Raw genomic sequence first — 13,512 nt, 5'->3', positions numbered from 1 at the left:
GCCCCGGGCTCTGCGGGCTGGTTTCAGCAGAGGGCACTCTGTTCCTAACGATAGAGGAGGCGCCTTCCCGTGCTGGTGAGAAACCTAAACAGATTGGAAAAGTTTCCAGTGCAACATATTTGAACAAACTCTTCATCGGTTATGTTTAGTTCACTGGAGCATATTTTTAACTTCAGTGGCAGGGATCAGAGCCCTTTCTCTACGTGCTGCTCTTAGCGGACTCGACGAAAGCTTGGAATATCAGTGGAAGCCGTAGCGCAAAGGTAGAGGATTTTGGCGTTCCTGTTTAGAAGCTCGAAGCTCAGAGGGAGAACGAGAGCAAAGCTGTTGTACGAGACATATTCGCCAGATTTACAGTAGGAAACCTAAAATTATTGTAGAGGGCAGCATGATTAAAGACCTACTCGGTGTGCGAGCAGATTTGTAGCTGTATAGCGAGAGTTACTTGCAGATGAGACACAGGATGGTTGCGGTTTTGGAAGCTGCTTTGCATCAGATTCGGGGGCTGACTTCACGGTAGCTTTTGCCCCTCGGGGGAAGACGAACCACTTGGTCCCGGGCTGCCGGGGTCTCGGCCCCCGCCATCGGAGCGTCGCCAGTGCCTCCGGGGGGGAGCGGGGGGGACCGGGCTCGCTTGGCCGCCCGCCCGCTCTCGCTGGCCGGGGAGGCAGAGGCTGCGCGGGGGGTGCCGGGCGAGCCGCGGAGCGGGAGCCGGGCCGGGCCGGGCCCCGCGCCGCAGGTGGAGGCGCCTCCGGCCAGGGCCGGGCTGCGGCGGGCGGGCGGGCGGGGGCGGCCCGCTGCCAGCAGCCTGTAGGACCTTGGCTGAGGCGCGGCGGTGGGCTGGAGCCTGGCGTGAGGGAGGGGCCGCCGCCGGCGGGGCAGGATGCTGCATCCCCGGTGCCGTGACAGGCGAGGCTCTCCCGTGCGCCGGCCGTGCCCGGCCCGCTCCCCGCCGCCCTCCCGGCTCCTCGGAGCGCCGCACCAGGTGGGTGAGCCCGGGGCAGGGCAGCCCCGAGCCTCTGCCCCGGGCGGGGTCTCTCGGCAAGGGGAGCGGGGCGGCCGCGGTGCGGGGCGAGGGTCGCTCTGCAGGATCTCCGTGAGGGCACGGCGGAGCGGGCGCTCCGGGAGCGCAGCACCGGCACCTGGGAAATAACAGCGGAGCCTGGTGTGCTCGGCCGCTTGGGGCTCTCGGCAATGCCTGGACAAGGGGGAAAAATAACAAGTCTTCTATTATTGTCATAGTTGATACTTTTGAACGACAAAAGCATCCAGGAGTGCTAATGACTTTGGGAGGAAGGGGAACTTTACGATGCTTTTGGAGGGAGGGAATAAACGCCTCTTTCTGTAAGGAATCTTAATTATGTTTGGTTGAACAGGTGCAAGAGCTGTTTTTGTAGATGGTTTTCCTTTGGGATGCCTGCCTTTTTAGAAAGGAGTACTTTATTTGAAGGAGATGTTTGTATTCACTGTGTGACTTGGCAAACCTGTGGGGTGATGCCTGAGGGGAAGGAGGGCTGATGGTGTGTGTGTGTGTGTATTGGGGTGCATAAAACTTGCACTGCTTTGAGATCACTCTGCTAGTGTATAGTCTAAGGTAATAAGTGCACTGGCACAAGAAATCAACAGAATTATTAATATTATTACATGATGGGTTTTGGGCAATTTTAAAGTGACAAGCCCATGCTGGCCTTGTAATTGTGATGATCACTAAATGGATGGATTTTTTCCCTGAACTATTATTAAGCCCTGATTGTTTAGTCTCTGAGCTTCCAAAGGCAGTGCAAATGACTGCTGAAATCCCAGGGCTGGGCTTTCATCTTTGAATGGTGAAAGTGCTGGAAAGTACATCAGGAGTTCTATGCTCCTTGGATTTTACATTCGAGAGCTCAAGGTGGGAGGGATTCCCAATTTGATCAATTCTCCTACATTCCGGAGATGCCCGAGCCTGTCCGCTGTTGCCAGCTTCCCCGGCCCCTCACTGTGGTGCTTTTCCGTGCCCTAATCGGAGCTGCTCACCCTGCAGGCTGTGCTCATGGCATGCGCTGCTCCTGCCGCTCTGGCCAGCGCAGCGCTGCGGTGTTTGCATTGCGCTGCTTCCAGCGGCCGGCCCAGTTTGCTTTAGTCATTGAAATTCTGGCGGAGCCCACTTGATTTTGTTTGTAACTTGAAACAATTTCTCTCAGCAGAGCCCCAAGGCATGAGGATGGCCAGCCCTAAAGCCGCTGGGCTGTCCTGGGAGATCACTTGGCTTGCTTTTGCTCTCTATGCTCACCTACAGGTAGGTAATGAACTTGTTGCTGTTGTCATTTCTGGTCCTGTATCAGGGAATCTTGCTGCACACTTTGCATTACTGTTTTAAACCAGAAAACTGCTGAAGGAGCTGCTCTGTAATTAAATGAGAACGTTTTCCTTTCACCAAACTTTCCAAGACATTCATGTGGGAAATGAATATTCTCTCTCCTGCTTAATACCCTGTAGCTGATTTTACCAAAGGGTGACCAAAGGAAGATCTTTCCAGATGTGTAATGCCATGGGTCTTTCTGGGCAGCACAGCTGTTCTTTACCCCCAGGAGTTTAAGCACCTGACAAATGTTAAGGTGCTGTAAGTGACAAGGGTTATAGAAATACCTTGGTAGAAATATCTAAAGCATTTGGAAATGGGAAGGTGGCCCAAAAAGGTCTTTGCTGCAAGTGTTCAATGAGTACAGGAACCATGGAGGAAAAACCATAGCTGCCAGCTGATCTATTGCCTGACACATGAGCCTAATCAGTTCCAAGAGGTGAGTATTTCAAGAAATATTGTGTGCTGTATGCTGCAGAGATGTGTTAGAGGATGTCATTCTCTATACTGATAGTTCCCACAGCACAACATGTTTCAAGGATTCTTCAGTCTTAAGTACACATAAATCAAATAAATCCTTAGAAAAAGATGACTAAATAAACTGAGATTTTTTTTTAAGAATAGTTAGGAACCTTTTTTTTTGAAGCACTGTAGTAGTCTTCAACAAAAAATTAAATTCTTTAAATATATTAAGTGTTGTTGTGTACTGTTTGTATTATTGCAATGCTGAGAAGTGGAGCCTGATGTGCTGGGCAGTATATAAACATACATCCTGAAGAATTTTGAATTGAAGAACAATACAGCAGGGAAAAGGAATATGAAGACACTGAGGAGCCTGTAGTAGACAGCTGAGTAAGCTGTGATCAGTTTATGGTGGATGTTGAGGTTCAAGGTAGTGGGAATGGGGCTCCCCTGCATCCTCAGTAGCACTGGTGAGAGCTGTGAGTGATTTGGCAGGTGATGAACACCTCCTGTCTGTGGGTACGGTTGCAGCTAACCAGTGCACTGGTTACTTGAGTAAAGAACTTGCCATTAAAGTAAAAATTTACATCTGTATTAATTGTGCAGTGAAACACAATGTATTCAACACATGTCTGAGCAGATAGGGCCACAGTGGGATCTGCTTTTTGCCTGCATGTTTCTTATGCAAGGACAAAAATGTTACAGATTTGCTGGGCCTGTTCAGCTTGTGTTTTTGTGAGCAAGCAGTTGAGTGATGCTGTAATAACTAGCCCCATAAAACACTTGGGAAACAGTGCAGGGAGTTCTGTTAATAGTTCTGTTCAAGATAAGAATAGAAGCTCAGAGAAGGGACATGTTAATTTTGATTTTCTGCCTTTTGGTTATGAAGGAACCATTTTTTAAAGTATTTTTCTTGTATTTTTTCTTTCATATTTTTCTTATTGCAGAGCTGGAACCAGTAGTGGCATAGTTTCCTCTTCTCCACAAATGATTTGGCATAGCTTCACTTGTCTCTTTATAATAAAAACAACCCAAACACATTGTAGTAATCAATTGGCTATTGTGAGTAGCTTTATGAACACTTCAATCCAGGTCAAATTTTATGGTCTTGATTGTCCTTTAAAATACTGTAATCTGTTTGGCATATTTGAGTTATTAGCACTTAACCCCAATCTTGTAGGAGGCCTTTTTGCTCCTAAGTTTTAGGTGTTTTATCACAATTTTAGGCACATTAAAGATATTTTATATTATTTAACATAACATTTTTGGTATCCAATAACCATTAATTCTTTAATTGGTTGCTTGGGGCCATACTAAATGGACCACACACAGTCATTTTACCCTAATATTGTACCATAACTTCCACTTCTGTTGTTTTTGGCTATTAAAGTGCTTATGTCTAGAGCTAATCAATTAGAAACAATTGGATGCTGGGCAAGGTCACAAGTCTGTGTCATATCACTTATGTGCAATTGATTAATTTCATCCTGCTTGAGGCAGGTACAGAATAAAGAAAATGACCATTTAAAAAGAATGTGGTGGAAATGTGGTATGAATGTAATGCAAAGAAAACTTTAACATGAGAAGTTGTGAAAAAGAGGTAGCTGTTCCTGAGAAGCAATGGAACTTAACTTTGGTTATAGGAGTCCTTTCTGATTCTTCACAGCATGGTAATAAGCAGTGAGGTGTTTAGCTGGGCTCCAAAATTATCTTTGCTCTTGCAGATGTGCTGTGTCTCAAATTTGACAAAATTATTTCGTAAATGGCAAATTAGTTGCTGTACTAGTAGGTAAATTAGATTTCCTAGGATAACCCAGGGAATATTTTACCCCTGAGCATTGTTGAGCTGGCTGATTGTTAAATCTGCTCTGTGACCAGGAGCAGTGACATAAATCACTCAGAAAGAGATCCCTTGTGGGTAAGGCTTGGCCATGTTCTTCTGCAAGTACAGAGCTGACCTTTTCTTGTATGTGCCAATATAAATGAAATTAATGGAACTGCATTAGTCTAAAGCCAGTGGTAATACAAGCAGATTGTGTATGTATGTTGTTCTTGAAAACAAACAAGATACTTGTATATCAAATAGTAGCAGCAACATGGAGCAACTCATTGTTTCTAGAGATTTAAATGATGGCTCTATCCAAAGAAGTTACTATGTTCTACTGATTATGTGTATTTGGGAATGTTAACATCCCTAGCATTGGATTTATTGCTAAATATTGTTTAAAAACCTCCTAATTTTCCTCACATTGTAGCAGGAGAGCTATTAATTCTACAGATTTTAGGAGAAGGTTAAGCTAACAATTCAAGTGTCCAAGCCCAGTTCTGCTGTTTTGAAGTGATCTCTTGAGTACACATTGCTTCATATTGGTAATTGGAAGGGCAGGATGTTCAGCCTGGTAACCAAGTCTTTCCTAACCTTGTGATGATATTTTATTACACCATTCAACTAGATGCTTTATATTTGTTATGAAATGTATGTGGGACTGTATATCTTTATAGTCTCACTAATGGATTACTGGCAGGAAGAAACGATGGCTATCAGATTTGTATGGGCAAATATATATCAAGAATTTTACACATGGATTCATTTTAGATTTATTCTCTGGTATGTTGTTTTCAAATCAGGAATAAGCTGATATTTTCTTAGGTTCCTATGGTCTAAATTAAACCCTCTACAAGTCAGTGCATTTTGCCTCCAAAGACCATGGGGTTGGTAATGTGTGCAGAGGGAGTAACAGCAAAGACACCATGTCTGGGTATTTAAGAAGCATTAAGTCTTGGTTTCTATGAAAGGGAAAGTTTCATAGGTCGTAAATTCATTCAATAAACTGTTGGTTGCTTCCATGATTTATGTTCCTGCAATCCCTGCCTGCATTATGGTCTTTTCTAACTATCTGTGATATTTTGGAAATGAAGGATATACATACTGAAAACATTATTGTCTTCAAAATGATTCTGCCATAACCAATCTGCCAAAAACTACCAACATAGTAAATGTCTTTAAGGCTGAGCTTTGCAAGGCCAAAAATCTGATGTCCATTATATGACATAGTGGACTTGGAGACCATCTTCATGGAAAACCTTTGGATTATTGTTTTACAGTCACTGAATATATTGCACACTGATGTCCAGAAAATAGATTATGAGCTACATGCCATACAACATTCTTGAGTCTCCAGTAACTCTGATCAGAAATATCAGGAGAGATTGGCAAATCCTGAGTTAAACCTGAAGCAGTTTTCTGTTTCTGTAGGCAGGTGGCAATTCTGCACCCATCTGGAGTTTTGCCATCAGCCCCCAAAGGCCTGTGGTTTTATTCTTAGTGTAAAGATTGATTTGCTGCTTCTAAAGACAAATAACATATCTGAGACTCTGTACAAGTATTCTGACTCAAAATATTCATTGCTATTGACAAAGTTGCAACTCAGTGACTGCATTACCAGAAAATTTATGCTTAAGTTTCTGAACGTGCTTTAAATTTGACTGATAACGATTGCTCAGCCAGTGCTCATAGAATCTGAACTGCTGTTACCCCTAGTTTACAATCCAATAGTGGAATTGCCTGAAAAGTTGATGTTTCTTGTGACTTGAGGCACAAACTATGTATGAATACTTACTTTTTAAAATGTGTCATAAAAAATTAAAGTCAGCTATGGGAGAGGACCAAGAGTACAGATCTCATCAAGGAATGCACCCCTTTACTATCTAAGTTATTCATTATGATGATAATTTCTCATGACGTTACACTGAAAGTTGGACAGAAATTCTCAGATCAGTTGTGTGTAGAGCTGCATGTTTTTGTTTCCAAAACCAGATATCCAAGAGTCTGGTATATTTGAGAAGCCTCAAGGATAAGAATAACTCCTAACAACTGCCAGTGGCTTCTAATTTCTCTTGAAAGAGTAGTCAAGAAATGAAGGAATGGCTCTAGGATGATCTTTGGTTTAGAAGACACTTGAATGCTTAGTCACTGATAATTACTCATTCAGGTCTGCTTGGTGCAGCTGCATCCCTCATATGCCTTACCAAATTGGGGCATAAACAGCACTGAGGTGGCAGTTTTGCACAGTGCACCAAATTCCATTCCTGCCTTTGCATCACAGATTGTAATGTACATGATTGATTGTTCTGATATTAAAGCTCTTACTCTTCATCCAGAATTCAAGATTTAACTATCCAATATAATGCATTTTGCTTTGCAAGAACATACATTTTAAAATCTGAATCCTTTTTGTTTGCTGTTACTACTTCTATAACCTGTAGGTTCATATATTTGTCCTTATGTTCAGTTTTTGTGCCTAAAGATTTTCTTTAAACATTTCTCCATGCTTTCCTGAATCCCCAGGAGCTCCCATGTGCCTTGCAATCAAGTAGTAGAGTGAATTCAGTGGTAGTGGAAGCAGATTCACAATCATGCATGTATAGCTGTTGGCATTGTAAGTCTATGCAAGAAATCTCAGGTATAACTTATATCATATTGTGCAAATGTTGTGCTTTAGTCAAATCCATGTGTCAGTACAGCTTTATACAGTTACCAATACTGATGGTAATTCTGTGGCTGTGCACAGTCCAACAGGATCGCACATGAACAATTCCAGTGTCATTCTTATTAGGCAAAATCTCTGCAAAACAGGGACAGTTTGTGCATGGTGAAACAATGGGTTTGTTTTTGAAGTACAGTTTGATAGTGAGCACAACATTCCGTAAGGGACATGGATACAACCCTGGCAGCTCCAGAGAGAACCCTGAGACCCATGTGGGAGCTGTACAGCACTGCAGCTCTGATGTGCTCCATGCCCTCACTCTATTGTCAGTGATAGACAATAACTCCTTTAGGCTTTGAAGTCATGCATGTAACTTCCTTTCCTGTAAGGGGAGAACTTGGTATCAGCTGAAGACTATAGACTGTCAAGTGCCCTTGCTTTTAAGGGTCAGTTTTCAAAATTCCCTCACTTCAACTTGTAGGAGGAAGGATGGTTCTGTGAACTCCTTTTTGGTTGATGACAGCCATACAAGAGTGCTAAATTAATGCAGATAGAGCAGTATTTTCAAAAGAGTTTGTGGAGTCTTTGTTTTGGTGTCTTTCAGTAAGACCCAAGATGTTAAATACAAACATTGTTAAGTGCTCAATTGCATTGTTAAATGCTTAGCTGGATTTTTCAAAACAAGGTAAATTTCAATTAACCTAATGGGAGCCAGGCATTAGATGCCTTAGGGACTTCTAAAAAGTCTGGCTTAGTATTTTAAATCATATTTAGCTGATAAAAGCAAAATTTTCACCCTAAAAAATATTTTGAAATAATAGGTTTCTGGTGTGTGAATTCTAGTACTCAAGTGCATATTTGATAATATTTGAGAAGTGCAAGTACAAGTGTCACATGTTTATAAAGACAGGGCAGTTTTTGAGAACTTGGCCTAATAAATCCCTTCCAGAGAGCATATTACATAAAGTGTTTAGCAACAATGTTATTTCTGTTTCTAATTTTGTATTTATTAGATTTAACATCATTATGGAGGGAAAATGAGAACAATATTTTCAGACTGTTTTGAGAAATGTGGTTTCCAAGAATTGTCAGTTTGTCATGCTTCTGGATGCACTAGAAACACAGTGAATGCAAGTTAGCTCAACAAAATTATGAAGCAATATTCAAACTGCATTTATGATTGCAGTTACTAGATTGTTGCTGTATGCTAATGGTTGTCTTTGGTGTCCTGGTGGGAAGTCCCAGCTGCTTAATGAGACTGATTTGTAGCATTAAATAAGTGGAATGTTTGTTTATATGTAGAAGCATGTATTTCTGGGTTTATGTAATAATATTTTTTCTGTCATCAGGTGCTTTGCCAAAAAATTGAAGCTGCTTAAAATTTATAGGTTGTAGTCTCCTGTTAGTGCATGCAGGCAAAACAGGGCAACATTTACAGTGTATATTTGTGAAAGGACCGATGGGGGCTCACTGCATGGTAAATCCAGGCATAGAGGAGAGTTTTAGTGGCCTGATCTCCTGTCTTGTAGAACCAATGAAGTAAGGTGACATGGACACACCTGCACTGCTGCAGAATGTGAAGAGTGAGGGATTGTGTTTCCTCAGTCTCTGGCAATAAGTGTTTCCTGGCATGTACCTTGCTGAAGCTCTGAGAGGATTGCAGGAACTGGCTTTATTCCCAGCTGGCTGATTCAGCAAGAAATTAACTTAACCCCAAACCCCCTGTTTTTGTTGCAATTTCCCTGCTTATTTATGTGGCTGTTCCAGGCTGTCTATTGGGATGGAGAAATGTGAAGGGACAGGTACTGGTTCTGATAAATTCAGATTTGCCTCTTCAGCTGGACATTTTCTTTTCTTTCTGACTACTGCAGCTTCTTGTGGTGTAGAAGCAGAAGGCTGAGCAAGTTCAGTGCTCTCTGTGGATGTATAACAAAAGAAATATGCTAATATGTAATTTGTCTTCCTCTCCTGAGAGTCTTCTCTTATTAGATGTTTTCAAGGTCACATTACTCATTTGGTTTTTTGTTTTCTTGAGTCTTCAAATACTTTAAAACCATTCCCTGGTTGAGTAACATGGATGCTGGCTGAAAAACCCAATAGCACAGTAGTGTCTTGAGTATTGTCTGCTTGCTAGGCAATATCCTAGCTGTAAACTGGCAGGTACATGTGGCATATTATGGATTCTTTCAGCTGATCTCGTGGCACTTCTGTTGAAAGCAGGACAGAGAATAGATCTGTTCCTGGAGAGATGGGCTGTGTGTGCTGTATGCTATGTAGGGATTTTGCTAAAGCCACTAACTGATAAGACTGCTTGAACAGGCTCTGGTTTTGTCTCCTGATTTTATAAGTTTATTTATATGAATGTAAGGTGCTTTATGTCACTAACAGATTACATGTTTCCTCTGGGTTGGTGATTCTCACATAGGTCTTTTCATAGAACAGCAGTTAACAGTGCTAATTGGATGTTAGGAAATGATATGGAAGGAAGGTGTAAGACAAAGGGAATCATCCTTTTACTGTAGGAATTCCTGCTTTGCCTGTGCTGGTGCACTGTATACAGCTCAAATCCTTTATGAGTGGGGTGGAAAGGTTAGGCAGGAATCAGCTGATAACTTCTTTCTTTCAGTGTAAGAACTGAGGGCCTTTAAATAAAACTGCCAGGTGGGAGACTGAAAACAATGAAACGTGGGTTTCTTCCATGTCATGGTAATGGTATTTGGCACTCCTTCCCATGCTTTTTGAGTAGAAGATTACATGGATGTCAGGATGAGTGCTGGGAATTTCCACTTCCCAGTAATGTACAGAGGAACCCCAGCAGGCTGGGAAGGTGAGTCCAGGAAAGTCTTGCAGCATTCTTGACTGGATGGTTCCTTGGTCTGAATCAGTTCAGCTGTTCTTAGGTGATTTTGGTGTTCCTCAGGGCAATACTTGAGTATCATTGAACTAGAACCAGTTCTAGATTTGTCACTTATATATCATCATTTAGAAATTAACAAAGAAATACATGCTCCAAACTCCAGGAGTATCTGGAAGATTGTCCTGGACATGAGAACTTGCTCTAAACCTAAATGGGTGCCTATATTCTGAACTTCTTTGTGTCTGCTGGGAATATTTTTTTATTTTTATATTGTTATTAACTTTTTTAATGGAAACATTTTTGGATGTTTCTGATATATTCGCAAATGTTAGAATTTTAGAATGATTTTTCAAGTATTTGAGGAAATTCAGGCTTAATTGCTGGACTAGCTTCTTGTTTTTATGCAAACACTAGTATTTTCTTGAGGAAGATAAAGAAACAGCTTCTGATGGCTTAGCTTAAGTTCCACTTCTATTATGTGATCAGTCCTTCTGTAAAACACAAATATTCCAGTCATTTTCCCTGCATGAGAGAGCACTTGCCTTCCCCTCAGTCTGAAACTGCACACCCAAATGCTTTTCCCATTTCCTTTTCCTTCCTCTTCCAGTTACATTTGGAACACAATAGGTTGGTTAAAACTATAAGGAAAACCTCCAGAATGCTGTCTTAACATATGGGGTTTTACCATGCAGCTGTGTATCTTCTGCTAGGAGGGAACTATAAATGTATTTTTAATGCCAGGAGCTGGGCTTAAAATGCCATTAGTTATCTGGTGGGAATAGATTTGAAAATTAGTAAGCAATTAGATCAGTGGGCAAGTACATTTTACTTAATTTTCTAAGTCTCAGGGGCCTTTCCAATATCCTGTTAGCATCACCTGTTCTTAACACCCAACCTTTTAAAGCTTTTCCCTTATGCAGTGTGACAATAAAAGGGAAATTTTTGTCTAACTCATAAATAAAAATTAATAATTTAATTTTAATTAAAAAACCCCCAACTTGCATGGTTTCTCCAAGGGAACCAGAGATGTTCTTGGAACACTAAGCTTTTCTTGGAGAAAATTTCTTCCTGTAGATAACCATCTTGAGAAGGGCCTTAGTTGGGATAACAAAACATGTGGGTTTTGTTCTGATCTTTTGAACTTACTTGAATTATGACCTTAGCAGACATCAATGATGCATTTGTTTATAATTGCTTATTTTTATTGCTGAATTTAGACCTCTGTGAGCCATCTGTAATGTGTCACATAGATGCCACTATTTAGAAGTGGGGGAAATGTAGGAATTATAAACTTTCTTTTTACTATTTCAAATGTTAAGGAAACAGTCTTTGAGAATACTGAGGGAAAGGCCTGACCCTCTTGCCCTGTACTGTCTCATCATTCCTTGTCTGCCAAAAGCTCACTTTAAATCAGTGGTAGCATGAGGGCTCTTGTACCCCAGGCTCTACAAGATTTCAGTTCTGAAAAAGATCCTTCATGAGGTTGCTGTGCCATTAAGTGAGACCTTATTTTGTGAAATTCAGGCTTTCTACTTCAACAGTGCAGCACCAGTGGGAGGTTTTCTGGAGGGAGACCTGCCCATAGGAAGCAGGCTGAGGCTGAATTCTAGTACTTGGCTGTCATATTTCCTGTTGTGTGGTGTCAATCAGTCCATCTCTTTGTCATATAACTGCTGAGGACAGATGGCATTTGAAGTGTTGCCTGCAGCTGTTTTCTTGAAAAATGGCCATATTTGTCACTTTGGGAAAAAAAAGAAGAAATAATAAAGCTAATTTTCCTGTTGAATATTCCTTGGAGGAGTTGAAGAGATTTCAGTTTTTTTACAAGTCACTTTTTTTGTTTTGTGTCACTGAAGACCATTTTATCAGGTGTTGGAGTCCTTCCCTGTTGGCAGAAGTTCCTCTGAACTGCTGTAGAGGCAAACATCAAAACTGCTCCTTAGAGCATGTGCATTGTTTTTCAGGAGAACTGAAGCTGAATGTGGAAACTAATTTTAAAAAAATTAATGTGGTTTTTTGCCAGAATTATTTTCTTCAGGAGGTATCTCTGATCCTTTTAAGGGGTTGCAGTCTTCACTGCACGGTGCAGTTCTGAGAGTGAAAAGAGGGAGACATGAGTACACCACCAGTGAGGAAGACAGAGCTGATTTCTACATGCAGCAGCATTTTGTCTGTGCAGATGAAAATTGACATCATGGTGTAGGAATGTTGACAGTATTTTGCATTTTGCTAGCTGCACTTACTGGAAAGCATGTGTTTCAAAGGGAGTTTTCAATTTTTATAAGTCTTTGCTTCCATATTAGCCCAGTCTTATTTTGAATGTAGACTTGAGCTTTGAATAAAATTTAACTCATGGAGTAAGATTCCTCTGGCACAAAATGTGAATGAATAATGCAAACATTAACTAGTAATGTGCATGTCTGGGTCAGAATAGCCAAAGCCAACCTTTAGGTTCCACTGTTACCACTCAGCATTGTCTTTTTCTGTTGAAGAATGCCTTACTCTGAGAGTAAGGATGCTGAGTTTGGGTGATCTTCTCTCAAGAAAAGCTGCACTAAGTGTGGAGAAAGCTTAGTTGGCTGCACAAAACCAACCCTTTGGTTGTGGGAAATTTCCACTGATGTGATTTCTTAGTTCCAGACGGGTCTGTGAAAGAAGTGAGCTTGGAAGTGAAGAAAAAAGACTAGCAGCAATGAAAAAGTGACACTAGCTCTTCATCTGGAGAGCAATCATTCAGATAAAATTGGCAAAATTCAATTAGATTATCTTTCAATAATGGGCTGGCCTCTCTCTTTGACCTTCATAATCCAATTAATTTTCCCAGAGTTATATACTATGTAGAAAGTTGGCAACCCCAGTTTCCCATGTCATCAACTCTATCCAGTCTCCTGAGAAAAAGTTTTTTTAAGTGCAACATCCTTGCACCTGCTAGTTCTTCCTCAGCTCTTCCCAAAATCAGGCTGCTCTGAACACCTTCATGAATTTATTCCATGTTACCAAAGCAATTTACTGACTTCAATAATGGGATTCCCCAGCTGATAGGACACAGTCCAGTTCCATTAACCTGTTCCTGTAGTGAAGGACCCAATTCTTTTTTCAGTGGCTGGGATAGATGGATTTGGAAGAGTTAGACATCTGTATTCTGAGAAATTACATCTGCACCTTTAGGTGAAATCTAAAGCACCAAGTCTGTTCCTTTGCCTGCAGAGAAAAAGTTTGCACATTTTTTCATGAGGAGCATTTAACATCCCTGGAAAAATTCAACTCTGCTTCAGGTATGCAGTGTCTCAATTCACTGCTGAAATTTTAAATTTTGTTCCTGTGTGTATGCTATATGGAAATACCTGCATGTGTGATTGCACTAA

General features: G+C 41.3%; 1 protein-coding gene across 4 annotated transcripts in view; it reads left to right on the top strand.

Moving 5' to 3' along the window:
- Positions 1-256: 256 nt before the first annotated feature.
- Positions 257-13,512, top strand: part of ADAMTSL3 (ADAMTS like 3) — a 170,465-nt gene continuing 157,209 nt past the window's right edge. For 3 of the 4 annotated variants that reach the window (XR_013184084.1, XR_013184083.1, XM_077185255.1), the window contains exons 1-2: positions 257-985; positions 2,187-2,278. Coding sequence is in view for 2 of the 4 variants with exons in the window: in XM_077185255.1 (XP_077041370.1) it covers positions 2,198-2,278 (81 nt within the window). In the remaining 2 variants the exon portion in view is untranslated. Of the gene's footprint in view, positions 986-2,183; positions 2,279-13,512 lie in introns of all 4 variants that reach the window. The other variant, XM_077185256.1, reaches the window with a different exon arrangement.

Source organism: Agelaius phoeniceus, chromosome 13 (assembly GCF_051311805.1).
Source record: "Agelaius phoeniceus isolate bAgePho1 chromosome 13, bAgePho1.hap1, whole genome shotgun sequence".
NCBI classification, from domain to species: domain Eukaryota; kingdom Metazoa; phylum Chordata; class Aves; order Passeriformes; family Icteridae; genus Agelaius; species Agelaius phoeniceus.
This window is presented reverse-complemented; position numbering and strand designations above follow the sequence as displayed.